At 36.9% G+C, this 12,403-nt stretch overlaps 1 protein-coding gene across 1 annotated transcript in view; it reads left to right on the top strand.

The window, feature by feature from the left end:
- CALCR (calcitonin receptor) overlaps positions 1-12,150 on the top strand; it is a 53,971-nt gene extending 41,821 nt beyond the window's left edge. The window contains exons 10-12 of the mRNA XM_063098873.1: positions 3,445-3,663; positions 4,926-4,967; positions 11,911-12,150. Coding sequence (XP_062954943.1) covers positions 3,445-3,663; positions 4,926-4,967; positions 11,911-12,150 — 501 coding nt within the window. The remainder of the gene's footprint in view (positions 1-3,444; positions 3,664-4,925; positions 4,968-11,910) is intronic.
- The last annotated feature ends 253 nt before the right edge of the window (positions 12,151-12,403 follow it).

The following is a 12,403-nucleotide window of genomic DNA, read 5'->3' as shown; positions in this document are numbered from 1 at the left end:
CCTGCATTGAGGAAGCATCCATTAGTAACTGATCAAATTGGGTTACCATCCAGACTGTCTTCTTACTTTCCCGGCCTTTCCAATGGAACTTAAATGTCTTTTACCATTCTTTAGAGTACTGACATTCTCACCAGCCCAACTGTCCTCTCAAAGACACACTGACATGGGTCTTGAACCTTTACAACACACCATAGGGTTCAATTATTACCAAAGGCCTCTTTCCTTTCTTGAATTTTTTTGGCATTAACGTTTATTTCTATTCCAGGTAGAAAAATCATTCTACCATTTTAAAATAAACTGTCAATTAAATTTTTAAAACTTTAGTTTCAAAACTAACCTTTATAGGCAAAAACAGTTGTGATCAGAAGATGTCAAATTTCTATTTTTTGTTTATACTTAAAGGGCTTTTGCCACTGTGTCCATCAGTCTGGTAGAGATCATGTTTCATATCAAAATAAAATTAGAAAATTAGATGTACCCTTCAATTTCTCCAGATAGCTAATACGTACACTTAGGTCTTATGAACCGATCTATATAAAGTTTCTCAAATATTTTAATTTGTAACTTATATTTTGGTGTTGTATAAATGGTCTTTAGTTGGTATTAAGTGTCTTTTCTAGATGGGCATCTTGATGCTCCTGAAAAAAAAATTCTTAACATCTTTAGTATACAGGGAAATTTGCTATGTAACATTTATCTTTCATCCAGTGTTCTGCTTAAGAGAAGCTTGTCTGTGTTATGAGAGCATCTAGATCTTTGAAAAAATTTCAATTTATCAAGTCTTCTTTGATATACCACAGCTCTAAAAAGTCTTTGGTTCTGTGAACTTGAGGTCCAGCAGTTCAAACGTCCAACACAAGCTCAATTAGTGAGTTAGTAACAAACAGTGGACTCACAACCAAATGTCAGATTCTTATGGTGGACACCATTGTCTTACTTACCTAGGATACAGGAGACTTGGCTCCATGTCCTAGCTCTATCAGCTAACAGCTCTGAAAATTTAGATAAATTAATTAACCTAAAAATGTTTCCTCCTTATATATGGAAGGAGTTTGATTAAATGATTCTCGGGTACTTTTCAGAGATAACCTGTCATTTTCATTCTAAGTCACTAAAACTTTGTACTGCTTCATTTCTTTATCTGTTAAAAATAATTGGAATAATAACTGCTCATAAATTCATGTTTATAAAATGTCTCCTAATAGAATACTTTATTATTATTATTACAAAATGAAGTAAATATTTTAACAATTATTCCTATACTCCCAATTCTGAAACAAATATTTCTTGCCTTAATTATCTAGAAATTTTGAAGGAAATGTGGATATTAGGATCCAAATTATAAATTGTGTGTGAAGATTGTCTACATATGAGGGTACTTCAAAAAGGTCATGAAAAAATGGAATTGAAAGACAATATGAATCTCTCCATGAACTTTTGGAAGTGCCTTTGTACTCTACTTCAGTGCAAATGATTGTAAATTAGCAGAAAGTGATGTATTTGTAATGCTTCTTAATTTCATGACTACAGGAAATGCACACTAGTACCACATACTCCAAAAAATTTTTTTAAAGATTTAGCAATTAACAAGGTAATTCATTTGCCCCTGGAGGAGTTTATCTTTTCACCTTTGAAAGAGCTGCCCACACAATTAGGGACACTTGATTCATGACAGCAGCACTTCAGAGCAGAGGAAGGAGAGGGTCAGTTGGATACACAAATAGGAAAAAATATCAAGCACATGTTTAGTAATTGTATATATGGGAAGAAAGTAATCTTAACTCCTTCCACAACTGACCACAAAAAATAAATTCTAGGTGAATTGTAGGTTTAAATGAGAAAGGCAAAATAATAGAGCCACTAGGAGAGAACTTAGGTGAACATCTTCATGAGTTTGAGATATGAAAAGATTTCTAAAGCAGGATTTAAAAAAAGCACTCAATTTATTGATAAATTGACCACATTAAAATTAAGACAATAGGATGAAAAGACAAACCTCAGAGTCCAGGAAGCTAGTTGCAATATTCTAAATAAAGAAAAATAAATTTATGGAAAGCTGCTCAACCTCATTAGTCATCAGAGAAACGCAGATTAAAGCCACCATGAGGTAACACTTCACCCCCACCAGAGTGGCTAATATTAAAAACAGTGACCATACCAAGTGTTGACAAGAGAGAAGAGCAACTGGAACTCTCACATATTGCTGGAGGGAACATAAAATAAAACCACTCCTTTGGAAACACAATTTGGCAGTTACTTATAAAGTTAAACACACATCTACCATATGAACAGGCAATTTCACTCCTTGATGTTTATTCAAAAGAAATGAAGACATATGTCCTCACGAGCAGTTGTATGCAAATATTCATGGCATCTTTATTCATAATAGTCAAAAAGTGGAAACAACTCCAACTTCCATCAAAAGAAAAACGAATAAACAAATTATATGTATTATTCATATAACAGTAATCTCTATTATATAGTATATAGTAGCAATCACTACTTAGCAATAAAAATAAATGAGATGTAATATACACAACATGGATGAATCTCACAGGTCATATGTTAAACCAAAGAAGCCAGACACAAAAGAGTACATACTCTATAATATTTCATTTCTATGGTAATAGGAATTAGTGGTTGTTTGAGGTGGGGGTGGGGAGGGGTGTTGACTGCAAAGGAGCTGGAGGAGACCTGGAGTGAAGGAAATGTCCCTTATCTTCTTTGGAGTGGTTGTTACACACATGCATACATTTGTCTAAACTTCTCAAATGCACACTTAGAGCCTGCACATTTTATTGAATATAAATTATACCTCAATGAAGTTGTTTTATTTGTAAAATGTTATTTTAAAAAGAAACTTTTTTTAATAAAAAATATGTATGTTTTTACTAATTGAAATAGTGAAAATTACTATGTGGTTTCTTATCCAAGGAGGAGGAATGTAACACCTAAGTCCATAATTTTCTCCGTATTCCATTAGGACCTGCCATGAAGAAGGCAGAAGTGAAAGTTCTCCACTACATAAATTTTACAGATAAAATTTGCAGTCCTCATTTCACTTTCAGTTAAGCAGTCCTGGCTAAGTAGAAAATTTTGATAATGAAAAGACAAGAAGGCAAGATCTAAAAGTGTTTATAACTCCCCTTTGTAAAAATTATAAAAATCAAAACTCATTAGAGTTCCACCTAATATATTTACATGTATAGGAAAAATATTTTCTCATTTAGGAAAAAAAAATATCAATACAGGTCTGAAAAGTGTCTTTGGTTATATTGATGTTTGGAGTCCCAGGATGCTGAGCAAATTGTGCTATATCTCAGGTGGTCTCTTGTGTTCTGTGTAGGTGACATCACCCACATGGGACAAACAAAAATTGAGGGCCGTGGGTACCCTTAATGGAGCTTATCTCGATAATTTGCTCATAACATCACATCTTTGCAGGTCAATTTCTTCTTCTTGCTCAACATTGTCCGTGTGCTTGTGACCAAAATGAGGGAGACTCATGAGGCGGAATCACAGATGTACCTGAAGGCTGTGAAGGCCACCATGATCCTTGTGCCCCTGCTGGGAATCCAGTTTGTCGTCTTTCCCTGGAGACCTTCCAACAAGATTCTTGGGAAGATATATGATTACTTCATGCACTCTCTGATTCATTTCCAGGTAAGGAAGCCAACAGTATATTGATTCAACTACTTGTTCAGCTAGTTGACCTATCTAACTCTAAAGCCATGATCTTAAATGTTGCAACACAGACTCCAATTCAGTAGGCCCAGCCAAAGTTCTGAAGGAAACCAGGTTTTTGAGTAACTTTCTTGTTTCCACTTTTTGTGCCTGCTTCCCCATTACTCCCAGGGACTTCCATTGGTCCCACCCAGGCATATTCTCCCTGGCCACTCATACAGTAATTGTCAGACCTTTCTTTTACAAATTAATGTGGACTCTGGGTAATGGGGAGTAATGAATTTGCACAGAGCTACCCATCCCTCCTGCTCTATCACCCTCCATTTGTCAGGTATCCATCCATGACAATTCAATGACTGTAAAGGAAAACTGTATCCTGGTCACTCCTCATGTAGGAGAGAATGGAATGGGATCTCAGTGGTTGTCCTGGGCTGCCCAATTTCCATTCACTCTGCCCCAGATCCAAAGCCTCATTGAAGGCACCGTGCCAGCTAGGTATTTTGAGAGCAAGGTAGGGCATGTGGGGGAGGAAGGAATCCTAAGATAGAGATAATTCTACCACAGGCTCTTAGGCCCGAGTTTTGCTTTCTCAACTACAAATTTCAAATTAGATGTATTTTCTACCACTGAGGCTTAATGTGAAAAGAAGATCAAATTAACAGGGATAAAAGAAAAATGTAGGGATTGTTTAATAATCTAAGCTATTGATTTGGCCATAATTAAAGCCTGGGCACAAGAAATGTTTTGAACAGTGACTGGTACTTAGAGATTGCTTAGTCCATGTCCCTCTTTGAGAGATGAACTTGGCTGTGAGTACAGTATTGCACTGGTTCACCATAACAACACAAGACACAGTCAGGCCCACAGCCATGCACTTATAATTGTAAAACTTTAGTGAACTCTATGACATCTCAGTTTTTAAATTTCTAAGTATAAAAATTCTTTTCAAATCTTCTACAATCAGCATATTCTGCTATAAATCTCCATGTTAAAGGAAGTGATATATTAACCAGATTTACCAGCCAAAATGATAGAAACCTAACAAGAAAAATACATTTTTAATGGAATATCCTTGGAATGCTGCACTGAATATGAGTAGTAGCTAATTCTTTTTCTTGCCCTTATATTTCATCAGGCCTTGACTTGCTAATGCAGGAGTGGAATATTCCTCTCACGTAGTTGATTACTAAACAACATAATGCACACAAAAATAACTTCAACTATTTTTCTTCTCCTTTTAGGGATTCTTTGTCGCGACTATCTACTGCTTCTGCAACAAGGAGGTAAGCATGCATTTCATACAATACTATATCACTTGTTTGTACAAAGCCAGCATTTTACAGTTTCCAAAGGGCCTCCATGCATATTTCATTTGATCTCATTTCTACAGTTGGCCTCATAGGGTTTCATGACTAGCAAGATTGTGTTTTTTCCACTTCTCCAAGCTGAATCTTATCTCTGGACATGTGGTATAATTGCAAATATTATCCAGACAGGCACCTAAGTTCTAATTTCCTTGGGTTGCCTCTTGAGCCAGTCAGCTCCCCTAGCAGCAGTAGTGAAAGCTATTCTGGATCTCATAGAAGGAGAAGTCCTGGCCCTATTCTCTTTAGGAGACACAAGCCCTCACTAGGGCAGAGCCAATATCCAGCCAGTTTGTGCTAGTTCGCCACCTTATTTCTCAGCTGCTTGGTGCTAGTATCATAGCACTTATTCAACAGTTTGAAAATCACCTTAAAGTGAAGGCTCAAAAATGATTCTCAAATAAATAATCTATTACCTGAACACTTTGGTCAGTAGAATATAGAGATCCATACAGCCAGTATTCTAAGGGATTTTTAACCACAGTACCCTTTCTTCCAAAGAAATCTTGCCTGAGAGACCAATTTATAAAAAAAAATAAACATGCTATAGCCCCCAGAAGTTCTTCCAAAGGACTTCCAGGGTTTCAAGGAATGTGATTCAAAAGCTCCCTCATTTTTCAGGTGAGAAGTCTAAGCTCCAGAAAGATCATGTGATTTGCCCCAGGTTACAAATGTAGATGTGTTTATAACTAGGACTGGAACCCAGATTTCCTGATTCCCAATTAAATTAACTAAATCCCAAATAAATTATCTCTATTATTTCTCCCTGGAGCTTTGTTAGTATGCTTTCACTAGGACGACATAACTTTTAAGGCAAAAGTATTTTTGAACATTCAAAATTAATTCCTGTTAAGAATAATTCTATACAAGGCAAATCACATTTTGTTAAGACATCAACATATTATTTTCCTGTTATTAATTAGAAATATTTTCAAACCATTATCAAATGATACTCAATTCTCTATTCTTTACTTCTTAGTAAAATAATATTTAGTGATCACCTAAAGCATTTTGCTGCTCTGTGACATGTTACCCATTTCTGACCCTGACATGGCAAAATTTTTATTGTTCCTATTCACACTTTTCATTGGTATATTTTATTCTTTCTCTCCTTTATCCATTTATCCATCAACTCCTTCCTTCATTCGCCAAAAATATATTGTGCATTTGCTATTGCTAAGGACTAGACTAAGGTCCTGGATAAAAATAGAAAGACATCTTTCTGTTGCCAGCTTTTAAAGTGTCTCTTTGAAAACAATAAAACTAATAAATGAGTAAAGCTTGAATCAGCCCATGTTTATATCACTTTCTGCAAATGTATATCCATGCTTTTTGAGTTTTTTCGGGTGGCATGCAAAATAAATTTTTTCATCTAAAATAACATCTAAATAGGGCTAAAACTAAGGCTCAGGAGGAGCATGCCTTGAAAAGCACAAAAGGATTGCATCCTTTTGTAAAATACCACAATATTTATTGTGTTTTAACTATGATGCTGTCATCGGAAGTGTCAGAAATAGATGGCAAACCCAGGAGTACTCTTAACAATTAAATGTCTTGAATTCATTTGAGCATGTTATCCCCATTTTTGTTATAAAGAAACCATTTCCAATTTCATTAAGATCCCATTACTGGGGGAAGGTATAAGTATGACATTTCTAAAAATATAGAAATTGTGTACAGTGCCAAATGCAATATCACAGCCCCACAGTTTTAGGCATCTGGGTCTCAGCTGCGCATTCCGTGAGCTTATCTCCTTACAACATTGAACACGGGCAGGGCACTCAACACAGGCAGCAAGTTATTTCCAGCTGCATCTGAGATAGGGCTGTGATGGGACTTTGGCTGAATGTTGAGTTTTAGCAGAAATCTGGGGGACGAATATGTCAGTTATGCAATGGTGAAATGAAGATTTTAATTTTGATATATTATAAGTATGTTATCAGTGATTCCTATTTGAAAATGGATCATATAGAGGGTCAATGGACAGACTAGAAGCAGGGAAGGAATTTGAAGAATTAAAGTAATAGAAATCAGAAGATGACCATGAGAGCATACTTATGGATCAAGCATTTCCTGTAACAACTCTTCCAAGTGTATAGACATTGACTATCCAAACATATCAGTAAATTATTAGGTATCTGAGAGATCTCAAAATGATGATTGCAGCAGCTATAAAGATGCCCAATTTGTTTTCAAGGAGTAGCTTAGAACTGAGAATACTTATAATACACTGGATACTCTCCCTTTTTCATGTTTCTTGCTATTGCCAATGCATTGTGGATAAAATAGTTTGTAGATCAAGTAGCATGATCAGAAGGCTCTCAATTTAACAGTCACAAACTGGAGTGTGCAAAAACTAAAACTTTGTTTATTTACTGTAACTTATCTTGCTTCCAAGAGTCCATTTCACCAGCTTCTAGTAGCTTACAATAGCCTCTTTATGGAAAATATTCAGTCAGTTCAAAAGCCTTTGTCCCAAAGTGAAGCTGGTTACCAGTATTAATGACAGCACCTGCTGTTGAAGTTCTTGGTGGCTTCTGCGGACCCTAGAGGTCCTTTCACTCTGTAGCTTCGTTGATCAAGTCATAGCCCTATTCTGATTCACCACTTTTCTTCCAAGTCACCTAGGAGCCTAGGAACTCCAGTTCCTTTCTTCACACTATGTAGAGTTCAGTACATGCCACAGCCATTGCCATGCCACTGCTGGGACCATGCCACCACAGTACACGTGGAGTCATGGCAAATGCAGGACGTCTTTATTGGGCCATCCATTTTCAGGACTGTGCTCTCAGAATAAAAAAATTAATTAATTAATTAATTTTTAAAAAGACCTTCTATGACGGGGGTTTCCAAATAAAGCAAATTATCTCTTGCTTTCTTTCTTCTCCCATTTTGCCAGGTCCTCTCAGCATAGAGGAAATTGTGAGGTCATTTGTGTGTGTCTCTCTCCTCTTCCTCTCAGCACTCACCACTTCGCCTTCCTGTCTGTAAGGGATTCCCCCTGTATCCTGTCCTACATGTTCTCTACACTATGACTTTTATTTAAATCCTATTTTCAGAACAGTAAGCTTTTCACCATATTTGCAAAGAGAGGCTTTTTTACTTAGAAATTCTCTCCCTCAGAAAAGCCTGGTTTTCAAGACTGTTGTCTTTCTAGAGACTCAAGAAAGTCAGCTTTGGGACTCAAAGCTACACAGCCATTTCTTTGTTCTAGACTGGTATTCTCAAACTTGAGTGTATGTTGGAATCACCTGAAGAGTTCATTAAAACACAGATTGCTGAGCCCCCACTAGCAGAGTTTCCTATTCAGTACGTCTGGGATGGGGCTTGAGACCTTGTGTTTCTGACAAGTTTCCAGGGGTGCTTACGCTGCCTGTCCAGAAGCCACACTTTAAGGACCACTATTCTAGACAGAATCTAACTTATTCTTCAAGCAATGAATGACCTTGACTTAATGATGGGGTAGACACAGGGAGATATTATTTAAGAAAATTAAGAAATACAATTGTTAAATATATTTTCAAACTTTTAAAATTTATTACAAATGATATTCATTGTCCTTTAGAACAAGAAATCTTCCCCAAGTATAGGAAAGTAAGTAATAAAAGAGAATTAAAAGCCAATCTTGTAATCATCAATTACCCAATTATCTCTAACTATAGAGCATATAAGTTCTTTTAGATAAAACCAGAAATCAGTAGAGATGTTGCTGATATGTGCTCCAAAATGGTGAAAAATGTATCAGTACCAACTTTATAAATAATATTCAGAAGTATCCCTAAGCATTTAAATAATAGGGTTAATAAGGATCCAGCTACCAAAAGTTCATGTAAAGCTGTTTGAAGTGTGCAATTACTTTGTAACTTCCAGGTGAACTTGTGCTTTTAAAATCATGATTTTGGGCTGGCCCCGTGCCGCACTCGGGAGAGTGCGGCGCTTGGGTGCGCAGCGGCGCTCCCACAGCGGGTTTGGATCCTGTATAGGAATGGCCGGTGCGCTCACTGGCTGAGCGTGGTTCGGGCGACACCAAGCCAAGGGTTGCGATCCCCTTACTGGTCACAAAAAGACAAAAAAAATAAATAATAAATAAAAAATAAATAAAATCATGATTTTTTAAAAATTCTAAATTCATATTGCAGCAGGTCAGTTGGATTGTAGTGGCCAAAAGTAAAGAACTGAAAGAGCTGGACTTAAAATTATTTTATTCATTGGATGAAAGCTCCTGAGAAAAACCTCACTTTCCATTCACCAGTACGTAACTACAGGTGCTTATGATAACCTTGATAGGAAAAGAAAAGCAAAAGTCAAAAAGATTCAAACTTAACCATGACGATTCCAACCTGATTTTCATTTTTTACAGATGTAGGAACTGAGGCCTAAACATACTAACCATACATGATAATAAGAAGAACTATAGTTCATAATAGAGCCAGGTGTAATAATTGTCTTCAAACCATCAACTAGGGCTCTATTTTTAAAAGCTGGCAGGAAATAAACTGATATAATCAGGAAAAAATGTAAAGTGATTTGTGTTTATTGCTTTTTTAATGAGCGATGTATTTATTTAATTCAAAACTTTGCCATTTATGACAACTCCTAACATTTCTGTTGCTTTTGGGGAGCAACAAGTCTCCCTGTTTTTTTCAGACTCGATGTCTTTGTTCTTGTCATCAAAGCAGTGTCAAGCTTAACCTGTGGTTTCGTAGGAGATAATTGCCATAGTTAAGCTGTAATCATTGAAGTGTCATTTACATGCTGCTGAGGGCCTGTTCTTATATGTGTGGTTTACAAATTGAAGTAGATTGCCATCCCCACACTATAGGATGAGTTATAATTTTGGAATGCAATTAGAGAAGGCTATGAACCATTCTGTCATAATAACTATAAAAAATTAAAATAGACTTCAAACCCTTTGGCCTCGTGCTGGGCTGGGTATTTAATTAATATGCTTGGAGATATTATGATGGAGATTATTTTAAAAGGACAGGTGAGGCAAAAACAAAGACTTTTTTTTTTTTTTCCTGCTGAGCTTCATTAGGGACTGTGGCTGGGCCACATTCCAGCTATCTAGCCACAGACACATTACATAACCTCATCCCTCCACCCTGCCTGTAAAGTGAAAATAATAGTAATGCCCTTCTCATAGGGCTGTTGTGAGTATTAAATAAATTAATACAAATCAAGCCACATGTAATATGGCGCATGACAAGCACTCAGCGAATAGTGGCTAAAATTCTTTATGCCATCCTTTGTTCCTCTGTGTGGCTTTTGTCAATGAAAGTTCAGTTGCATGGCACACTTCACCCAACAGTTGGAATTTTTGTCTTTGTCTCTTTTAAATACAATTCAAGGTAAAGTGCTTTGCACCCAAGCATTTATCACCTCCAAAGGGAAAAAGAAAAAAGAAAAAAACAGGGCTTGTTGCCTCAGTAATTCGAAAAGTCTGATATTCCAAATTATTACATTGCCTCATTATTCTGATTCATCTGTCGTCCTGAACCTTAGAGTTGCTCTGCTGTTTGAAGATGAACCTGTCCAGCTCCAAGTTCCATTCCTCCTTGACTTTCTTTCAGTGAATCATTTGACTTTGCTGTCACCTGAGTAAAGTCTTTAAAATTATATAATAAGCACTAATAATTACCAGGAGAGATTTTTTACTCTACTACATTCAGAAAAAAATGTATTTGCCATAGAAACATTTAGCCTTATATAAGGGTACTTCAAAAAGTTCATGAAAATGGAATTAAAATACAAATATTTCCATGAACTTTTTGAAGACCCCTCATACACATAGTTTTATAATATTAATACGTTTTGCTGTCATTTTTAATCATCTTTCAGATTCATACAAATATGAAGTAGATAAAATGACTCTCTACGATCATCTAGTTACATGATTTATCCGTTATTCCCAGATTCTTCCTCATGTGTTTACCTGTTATATTCAAGTTTGGCAGCAGAATAAACTAAGAATGTGATGATAAATTGATACAAATATTTTCTATGTAAGCTTGTCTTATGTACTCAGCAATAGAAACTCTCAGAAATACAGAATAGATATTGGAGCGATAATCTCTTATTTTTTAGTTTTGTTCAGCTATAGAGAAAAGGAAGCTTGGAGACAACAGGAAGGATGAACTTCACTGCTAGACTGAATTCAGTTCTGTAAAAAGCAAAGCTGGACAAGCAAATTCACTGCCTATGTTGTTTTCAGTTGTGGTTACTGTGGTCTTCATAGTTAGAGCTTCCTGACTTTAGCATCTTCTCCACCTCTTATGTTCTGTACATATTTATAAAACAGGTTTGGTAAGTTTGTATACACATTAGAAGTCTTTCAATAGAAAGAGATTGAAATCTTATTCTCAAAATGTCGTCACTGCATTAATTAGAGTTTTACCTAGCATCCCATCTCAAGCCATGTTGGATAATCCACATAAAATCCAAAACTGTGCTATGGTTTAAGTATATATTTTCACGACCAATAATACGTAGTTTTAGTTAAAATCTTCTGCCTTCTCAGGGGTGGTAGCAGATAAAAAGTTCCTTAAACCTTTCTCCCTAATATGATGTGTGCCCCACATCGTGAAACCAAATCAACTTTCTTCATTCGTTGGATATAAAAGCTGAAGAAGAAACCTTTGCTCAAAAATAGCAGATAACCTTGCAGCGGTAACTTAGGCAAGTAACTCATTTCTCCAGTTTGCAAATTCGTCTTCCGAGGTGGTATATCTATTCCATGGCCACAACCTCTTAGATCGGAATTACAATTTAACCTCTAATAAGCTCCAGAGACGGTGCTCCCAAACTTTGCTTGGGTCATTTCTGACGATCATGTGAAAACAAGGCTTCCTTTCTCTTCCAGGTCCAAACCACCGTGAAGCGCCACTGGGCGCAACTTAAAGTCCAGTGGGACCAGCGCTGGGGAACCCGCCCCTCCGCCCGCTCCACTGCTCGCGCTGCCGCCTCTGCTGAGGCGGGTGACATCCCTGTTTACATCTGTCATCCTGAGCCTGAGCCGAGGAATGAGCCAGCTGGCAACGAAGGCGAGCGAGGTGCTGAGCTCATCCCTCTGAATATCATCGAGCACGAGTCATCCGCCTGAATGTGAAGTGCACACAGCATCGTGATCACTGAGCCTTCATTTCCTGGGGGAAAGATAAACCATGCATTTAAAGTGATTCCCCATCCTCCCAGGACCTGAGCACATCATTTGTGAAGAATTGTTCAGTGAATTTGTCCATCGTAAATCTGAAGAAAGTGATTCTTGGTACTATTGCTTTGGGAGACAGTCTAGGAACGGAGTCTCCCACTGCAGCTCGTGAACTCCATCATTCATCCGGGACTGAGATGCAGAT

The sequence above is a fragment of the Cynocephalus volans genome, chromosome 6, assembly GCF_027409185.1.
Source record: "Cynocephalus volans isolate mCynVol1 chromosome 6, mCynVol1.pri, whole genome shotgun sequence".
Taxonomy (NCBI): Eukaryota; Metazoa; Chordata; class Mammalia; order Dermoptera; family Cynocephalidae; genus Cynocephalus; species Cynocephalus volans.
This window is presented reverse-complemented; position numbering and strand designations above follow the sequence as displayed.